Source organism: Oratosquilla oratoria, unplaced genomic scaffold, assembly GCF_046742065.1.
Source record: "Oratosquilla oratoria isolate Oo_2021 unplaced genomic scaffold, ASM4674206v1 SCAFFOLD85, whole genome shotgun sequence".
NCBI lineage: Eukaryota > Metazoa > Arthropoda > Malacostraca > Stomatopoda > Squillidae > Oratosquilla > Oratosquilla oratoria.
The window spans coordinates 497,732-507,023 of NW_027467749.1; the positions used below are offsets into that span (position 1 = coordinate 497,732).

At 44.3% G+C, this 9,292-nt stretch overlaps 1 protein-coding gene across 1 annotated transcript; it reads left to right on the plus strand.

Annotated features, from left to right (window-relative positions):
• Positions 1–5,520: 5,520 nt before the first annotated feature.
• Positions 5,521–8,799, plus strand: LOC143024047 (uncharacterized). Its single transcript, XM_076182761.1, has one exon. The coding sequence runs from the start codon at positions 5,521–5,523 to the stop codon at positions 8,797–8,799; it is 3,279 nt and encodes a 1,092-aa protein (XP_076038876.1).
• The last annotated feature ends 493 nt before the right edge of the window (positions 8,800–9,292 follow it).

A 9,292-nucleotide genomic window follows, 5' to 3' on the forward strand; every position in this document is an offset into this window, starting at 1 on the left:
ATAACTCAAGCACACATGGACACAATACGCATAATACAACACAACGTACAATACTGGTCATACCACAGAAGAAATCAACTTACCAATCACTACTTTACACAAACACCAGACATCATCCTTCTCAATTCAATAGGTAAACACACAGTCAAAATATTTAACTACAACACACACACACGAAACACTTACAACGAAGACAACGCTGGAATTGCCATAGCCATCAAACAAAACATAAAATACAAACTACTAGACGACTTTGACGAAGACATATTAGCCATTGAAATATACACAAACAAAGGACCCTTAATCATAGCCACAACATACCTCCCGCCACGAAGACCATACCTACCAACACAAGACATACTAAAAATCACACAGAAACCACAACCAACATACATCATAGGAGATTACAACGCAAAACATAAAACACTAAAACACAACTACAACAACCAAGTAGGAAAACATATACACCAACTAATAATACAAAATCACCTCACCTTCCTAGGTCCAGACTTCCCTACATGCTTCTCAAACAACGGATCAAGTAACCCAGACATGATTTTCACAAACAGACACCACCACCTCACATACAGAATACACCCAGGAGACGTAACTTCATCAGACCACATCCCACTTCACTTCACACTCTCCACCACAGCGATCACTATTCCTACACAACCCAGACCACTTTACAAAGACGCTGATTGGAAAAAATTCAAAACAGTACTAGAAACAACAACAGAAGAATACAACACCACAGAAACACTAATCAACAAACACAAACAAAAGACACAAAATACATAGACGACAAAATAGACGACTGGTACAAACTGATAAACAACGCAATCACTCAATGCATACCAACAACACACTACAGACAATTACCCACACCCAGAACATCCAAAGCACTAAAACAACTAATATGGAAAGCAAACACTATAAAAAACAAAGCCTTAATAGAAAACAACTGGACTCAACACACGATACAAACACTAAGACAACTACAATTTCAAATACTAGAAGAATCCAAAAGAAACTACGAAGACACATGGAACAAAATAATAGCAAATATCAAATTTAACCCCAAAAAACCACAAGACTTCTGGCATACAATAAAAAGACTACTTGGATCTAACACCAACACTTTGCCCTACATTACACACAACGACGTAAAACTACATGACGATAAAGACAAAGAAAATGCATTTAGACAAGTATGGCAAAAGATATTCCAAATCACACCAGAGGAGAACACACAATTTGACACAAACCATGAAACAAAAATACTTACATACATAACACAACAATACCAACGAACACAACCTTACACAAACATAGACTTAAACAGACTAGACACTGACACCTACATCGGACAACCCATACACCCAGACGACGTTAAAAACATAATAAAACACACTAGAAACAAAGCACCAGGACAATCAGGCATCACAAAACAAATACTAGCACACACACCTAAAACAACAATACAACTACTCACAAACATATTCAATGAAACACTCAGCCTAGGATACTTCCCACAAAAATTCAAAAACTCTATCATCACATTTATTCCAAAACAAAACAAAGACAACAAACAAATACAAAATTACAGACCCATATCACTTTTAGAAACACCAGGCAAAATATTCGAAAGACTAATTACAAATAGACTAATGGCACACTTACACGAACACGACATGCTCAACCCACACCAACACGGATTCACACCTGGCAAAGGAACACACACAGCACTCTCCATTTTATACGAAACAATAGCAGAAACACGAAGACACAACCAAGCATGCAACATCATCTCACGAGACATATCTAAGGCCTTCGACAAAGTTTGGCACGAAGGCCTTAAATACAAAATCCTACATACACACCTCCCAGACACCATTACAAAAACACTGTGCAGCTTCCTTGACAACAGAACCGCTAAAATAAAAATAAACACATACATCGGACCAGCCTTCCCACTCCGCAGCGGAGTACCACAAGGAAGCGTACTATCACCAACACTCTTTAACTTATACACATCAGACATACCACCACCTTCACACGGAAGCTACACAATACAATACGCAGACGACGTTACACAAATCATCACATACCCAACCACTACAGCAAAACAAACACTTGCCAGGAAAACAGAACATGAAATTAACAAACTAAACACATACGAAAAACAATGGAAACTCTCCACAAACACTAACAAATTCCAACTCCTTCCCATTTCATCACGCCAACCACCTCCAATAAAGATAAACAACACCATTATACCATACAACAGACAGGCACACATCCTGGGCCTCACCATAAGTTCACAAGGCATACACCGACACATCACAAACAGAATACAAACAACAAACGCTACACTAAATAGACTAAGACGTTTCAGAGGACTAAGCACAAAGACGCAAATAAAACTATACAAAACACTAGCACGACCACAATTAGAATATCCCCCAATAATCACAATCACAAGTACACCCACAAACATAAACAAAATGCAAAAACTACAAAATAAAGCAATAAGAAGAATACTAAAACACACACCACCATACCTAGAAACAACGGAACAATTACACAAAACAACAAACCTAGAACAAATACACGCCAGACTAATTCGACTAAGCAGCAACACCTGGAACAAAATACTTACAGATGAAATATTACCTCCACCCCCACAGCCCACTCAAAAATCACAAGACCATAAATACTGGCCAAGACTGAAAACCATACTTGGCTAACCCCCAACCTTTCCGCCACTCGGCCACTAACTAGTTGATATATATACATATATGTATGTATATGCAAATGCACACATAATTAAAAAATATATATCATATTAAAAAAAAATTAATGGGCCCTTACGCCGTTTCACGGTAAAAAGGATTACACCCGAAGGAGCGCTGTACTCGATCATAGGCTGTGAGGGTTTTTTGTGAACATGCCTGAAACAAATCTGAAATTATGCCACCAACAAAACCGACTTTCTACGGCGTTCCGGTTGATTCGAGGGAAGAGGAATGGCCAGAGCTACTTCAAAATTGGCAGTCCAAAGGTATCGCCATTTCTGGAAATGGGTAACGGAGAAGAAGAAGCTCGACAAGAAGGAGTTAAACAACGAGAAGACTAAAGCTCTAAAAAGTGAACATAAGGAGAAGTTTCCTAGCCTCTATGACGACAGCCAAACAAAGAAGTTTCAAGTAAAAGAGGAGATAAAGTTATTCCAGAGAAAGGCGATAGCCTTTAACGAGCTCCTGAAAGAACAGAAAAATTACGTCTACGACGAAGGTTTGCTTGATTCCTTGGAGCCCTATAGTGGAGAGATTTCCGAAGAAAGGGTAGAAAGTTTCATCAAACACTACTTCGCTGGCTATAAGAACTTCACCAAAAACGGAGGTAGGTCTGATCACACAGACTACCAGAAACACTATCTCTGTACGAGTTTAGGGACACAAAAACGCATTCAAAAGGCGAAAGCCTACGCCATAAAAACAGCTCGAAAACGAGCCCCCGAGCCAAAAAAGGAAGAAGAAAGCGTTCCCATGATTGTCGAAGAAGGAGAAGAAGAGCAAGAACAAACTGCGGGACCTGCCAGAGCGAAGCTCGAGGAGTTTGAGAGTAGTCCCTCTCCTCAAACCATAATAGAAGAGCAACATCCTGTCACGTCTGCAGACATGGAAACGGATAAAATTGTCTCCGCCGCCGCACCTGCTGGTGACACACTAGCAGAGCAAAGGCAAAGCCTCAAAGAGCTCAAGGCTCAAAACCGTGAAGTTAGACAAAGGCGCCCCAAGCGGACAAAAGCTGAAATAACTAAAGAAGTCAAGATGTCTAGAGATATTAAGAATGAAATCAAGCTCATGAGATTGCGTGCAAAGATTCCCGCTGGCGGTTTTCTCTCCTGTGCCATCATTCCCAAACCGTCCGAGGACGAAGAAGTTCGTGCTGGAGTCCTAGAAAGAATAGCCAGTGTGCGCGAAGCGCGTGAAGAACGCAGTAAGAAACCCGTGTTCCTAGAGATGAAAGAGCGAATGCTCAGCACGTTTTGCGGTTACATCTCTGAAACCAGCGAAGCCAAGGTGCCTCAGCACTCGGTAGGCGAGATGGGCGCCTATAGATGCAAGCACTGCCTAGCGTTACTCTTCAAGAGAGAACGAAAGACGTTATGTTGTAACGGAGGAAAAACACCCAAGGCAATATACGAGTTGTCACCCCTGGGCGATAACATCAAAGGCTTCTACGACGGTTCCTCCAAACTGTCGATCCACTTTCTTGATAACATCGTAGGGTTTAACAGTATCTTCTCTTTTACGTCCTTTGCGTCCTCGGGGACCTTGGAGGACAAAAGAGAGTCTGCAATCTTCTACAAAATCCAGGGTAAAATTTACCACCGTCTGGGTGGCATGAAGCCTAACTTGATGATTACGGAAGACGACAGCAGTCGTTTGGGTCTCAAAGATCCAACGTCAAGGAAAACGTTTTGGAAATCTGCAGTAAATTTCCTGGATTTGTACTTCTACCACGACAAGGAACAGCAATTAAAACTACGCTGCAACAGGTTTACCTACAGAAATAAAGACGGCGAGAGTCCCGAGACGTCTAAGCGTAGGAAACGCGAGGACGAACAATACCGAAGGAATGAGGGAATTATAGAGCTGTTATACACGTATTTGGTTAACAACAACGCTGCGCTGAGGGAAATCCTCAAAGAGGCGGAGACGTCAGCGAAGCTGGTCCAGGCTTACGTTACTCAGCACAGCTCTTTGCCAGACGTTACCATCACTCTTAAGACAGCAGAAAACGTCTCCACCAGGGAACACAAGGGCGTCTACCATCTACCGACGGCTTCCTGCCAAGTAGGGGCGATAGTCAACCTTGGTCCAGATACCGATACTTTGAAGGTCAGAATAGCGTCGCCTCTGCCCGATTCGAAATATGCCATCAAGATGATTAGCTCTACCAACTACTTCTACGATCTCTTCCAGTATCCCATGTTGATCCCCAACGGAGACAAAGGTTACAGCTTGAATATGGAAAAGAATGGCTCCGCCAAAAGACTGACTGCGCTCATGTACTACTCGGCCCTTTACATGGAGAGAGAAGGGATCTTCAACCACATCACAAAATGCCGTCGGTTGTTCCAGCAGTTTGTGGTCGATAACTACGTAAAAATCGAGTCTAGCCGGTTGTGTTATTTTGAGCACCAACACTCCGGCATGCGCAAGGAGAGGGCCGACGTGCTGAGCTCTGCCGACAAAAGTGGTGTCGGGCAACGCATAGTGCTCTCACCGTCGTTTGTTGGAGGGCCCAGATACATGAAAGAGCGCCAACAGGATGCCCTGGCCTACGTTACGGCCTACGGGTCGCCCGACTACTTCATAACCTTCACTATGAACCCTAGATGGCCGGAGGTGTTTAGAGGTGGTGAAGAAATTTGGCGGACCAGGGACCCAAGGGGCCGACAGGCCGGATCTTATGAGCAGGATCTTCAAGCTGAAGCTGGATAGCCTAATGGACGACCTGATACACAAAAAGGCCTTCGGGGCCGTCAAAGCTTATCTCTATAGTGTAGAATGGCAGAAACGCGGCTTGCCGCACGCCCACATACTATTGTGGATGGCTGTTCGCGTCACCGCGGATACTGTAGAGCAAGTCATAAGAGCCGAGATACCCGACAAGGAAAAGGAGCCGAGGCTCTACGACACCGTCACTCGGTGCATGATACACGGACCCTGCAAGGGTTATGACGAGTCACAACTGTGTTGCCAAGTAAAGAGCAAGAAACCCGGGCAGTGTGGCAAAGGATTCCCCAAGACGTGCAGAAATGAGCTGCTCTTTGGAAACAGCGGTTATCCCGAGTACGTCAGACGTTCCATAGGAGTAGGTAACTCCTTCAAATTGAAGCTGAAGGACGGCCCCGTTACCGTAGACAATACTTGGGTTGTCCCTTACAACCCTTATCTTTGTATAAAATACGATGCACACATCAACGTCGAATGTTCCAATTCTATAAAGGCTATAGCCTACGTCACAAAGTACGTGAACAAGGGGTCGGACAAGGTGTTGTTCACAAAGACGACGGGAGAAGAAGACAACCGAGTCGTCAACGAGGTTAAAAATTATCAAGAGGCCAGATATGTCAACTCTAACGAGGCTGCGTGGAAGATCTTCAAGTTCGACATCCACAAGTGCTACCCTCCGGTGTTTATGCTGGATCTACACCTAGAGGGCGAGAAAGCCATCTTCTACAACGAGCGTATGACGGCGGCTCAAATTGCCAGAAAGGCCAAGGCCGATACCCAGCTAACTGCTTTTTTCAAGCTTTGCCAGAAGGACGAGTTTGCGAGAACGTTATACTATCACCAATTACCGCTCCACTACGTATATAATCTTCAGGAGACTATATGGGAAGAACGAAACCGAAATACATACAGTCTCGGACGCATACGTGCTGTAACCACAAAAACCGTAGAGCTCTTTTACCTCAGGTTGCTGCTAACCCATAAAAAGGGTCCCAAGTCGTACGAAGACCTCAGAACAGTAGACGGCGTCATGTACGAAACTAATCGCGAAGCTGTGAAGGCCCTAGGGTTGTTAACCGACGAAGCCACCTGGAAAGACACCATAATGGAGATCATTAACCACACAAACGACAGGAGACAACTCAGAGAAACCTATGCCAGTATGTTGGTCTTTTCTGACCTCGAGGACCAGTCCGAGATATGGGAAGAGATAAAGGACTATTTTTCCAGCGATTACTTGAACATGGCAAACCTAACAGATTACAACGACGAAATCTACCTGGATGCCCTGGATGACATCCAGCAACACGTGCTTAATTGTGGAGGGGGTTCAATCACCCAATACGGTCTCCCTGCTTCTAGAGGGGGCGTACGCCCCTCCAATCTCATCAGGAGAGAGAAGGCATATAACAAACAAAAGTTGAAGGAGTCTGTGGAGGAAATCGTTACGCGTCTCAACGACAAGCAGCGGCCAGTCTATGTCCCTGTCATGTATCGAGTCGAGAATAGTCACCGTTACAGGTACAATGGTGTGTTTGTCAACGCCGCTGGCGGAACTGGCAAGTCTTTCGTTTTGAATCTATTGATCGATACGGTCCGTTCACAGGGGAAGGTTGCCTTGGCGGTAGCCTCATCCGGGATTGCGGCTACAGTCCTCTCTGGGGGCCGCACGGCCCATAACATGTTCAAAATACCCTTGATGGAGTATGACGAGACTAGGGCGTGTAGCATCAACAAGAACACGGAATTGGCGAGGCTTCTGCAGCAGACTCAGCTGATCGTCTGGGACGAAGTCGTGATGGCCAACAAGAATATGCTGACTGCCGTAGATATCACTCTCCGAGATATCATGGATAACGACGATTTCATGGGAGGAAAAGTGTTTGTCTGCGCAGGAGACTTTCGCCAGATCTTACCGGTCATAAGAAATGGAGGGAAGACGGAGGAGCTAGCCTACTGCATCAAGTCGAGCTACATGTGGGACGGGCTCACCAAGCTAGAACTAACAGAAAACGTTCGTCTCAAGAAGGACGATGTCAAGAATAACAAGTTTGCGAAGCAACTTTTGTCGCTGGGGACTCGCGATGCCGGCGAGCTCTTCTTTGAGAAAGGTTTCGGGGTACGAGCAAATTCGCGGGAGGAGTTGGTTTTCAAGGTTTACGACGATTTGAAGGCAAACCACTTGAACCTCTCCTACTTCGAGAAGAGATCGATAGTCTCGCCCACTAACGACGATGTCGGCTGCGTCAATCAACTCATCTACGATCTCAACGAGGAGAAGGAGGTCGTCTATTACAGCGTTGACACGCCGTCGGATCCAGAACCCGACGTACAAGCCTCTGTTTTCAACTCCATGTGCAGCCCGTCGGTGCCGCTGCACGACTTGAGGTTGAAGATTGGCTGTATTGTCATGGTAATGAGGAACATTTGTCCTCCTAGGATATGCAACGGAACCCGTTTAATGATTACTAATCTCAAGAAACACGTTGTTGTGGGCAAAATATTAGGAGGAACATATCGGGGCGAGCAAGTCTTGATCCCGCGGGTCGTGTTAGAGGCCCAAGATACCCCTGTCCCATTCAAGCGTAAGCAATTTCCTATCAAGTTAAGCTACGTCATGACTATCAACAAGAGTCAGGGACAAACTTTTGATCGTTGTGGACTGTTGCTGGACTCGGTACAGTGCTTCGCACACGGACAGTTGTATGTAGCCTGTTCTAGGGTAACAAATTGGGATGCTTTGGTGTATTATACGGGCTGGCGCAAGGTAGGAAATGACGTTAGACGCCGTCCTGCTGTAAATGTGGTATATAAAGAATTGTTTGAAGCCCATGTGGGAGAAGAGGATGAGGAAGGTACCACAGAAGAGGCTTTAGTTGCTGCTTCACTCATTCCTGAGGAGGCCGACGAGTCTGAAAGGACTAACAACATCCCAGAAGATATCCACAAGATCTCAGAAGACGATTGGGTCAAGATGATTATGCCGGATTGGTACGGGGAGGATGATGTGAAGGAGGTTTCCAGCAACAAGAAAGGAGCAAGTGAAGATCTATTGTCGAAAATAAAGAAGATGATAGAGGAACATATGACTAATATGACTGACGAGTCATCCGATGACGATGATGAAAAGGGCTCCGAGGCGAGCAGATCCCCAAAGAGAAAGCGGGAACCTGAAGAAGAGAAAGAAGAGGTTGACCAAGAAGAACAGCCTTCGGAAGAGGATGAGGTTTGTCTGCTTTCCCCGAAGAGAAAATGTATTCGAGAATGATGTTTTCAGTAAATAAAAAGCGTATAACTTATTCAATCTTTTAATGTCCTAAGCATATTAAAGGGTTAAAACAGGGGCGAAGCCCCAGGGCGCGAAGCGCCGCAGGCCAAGCCCCCAGGCGGAGCCTGGCCGGCGAAGCCGGTGGGCTTGTATAAATAAAAATAAATAAATATAAAAATAAAATAAAAATAACAGGAAGGATACGTGAGAACAATAAAATCAATACACAACAAATAGCAGTCACAAGGCACATAAGCCTCATCAATTCACACTTGTCCTTCAAAAAAACAAAACAAAAAACAAACTATAAATATATATATATATGTATAATTTAAATGAGAGCAGGTGTGACACAACTTGATAGTAAATACAACTTGAATTAAATGAAAACCAAAAATTACTTAACCTATATTCACGGCACCAAGCCTACATAGAATCACACCTGCTCCCAACTCATATAACTCATATAAAACTATTATTCTGTGCACAATGA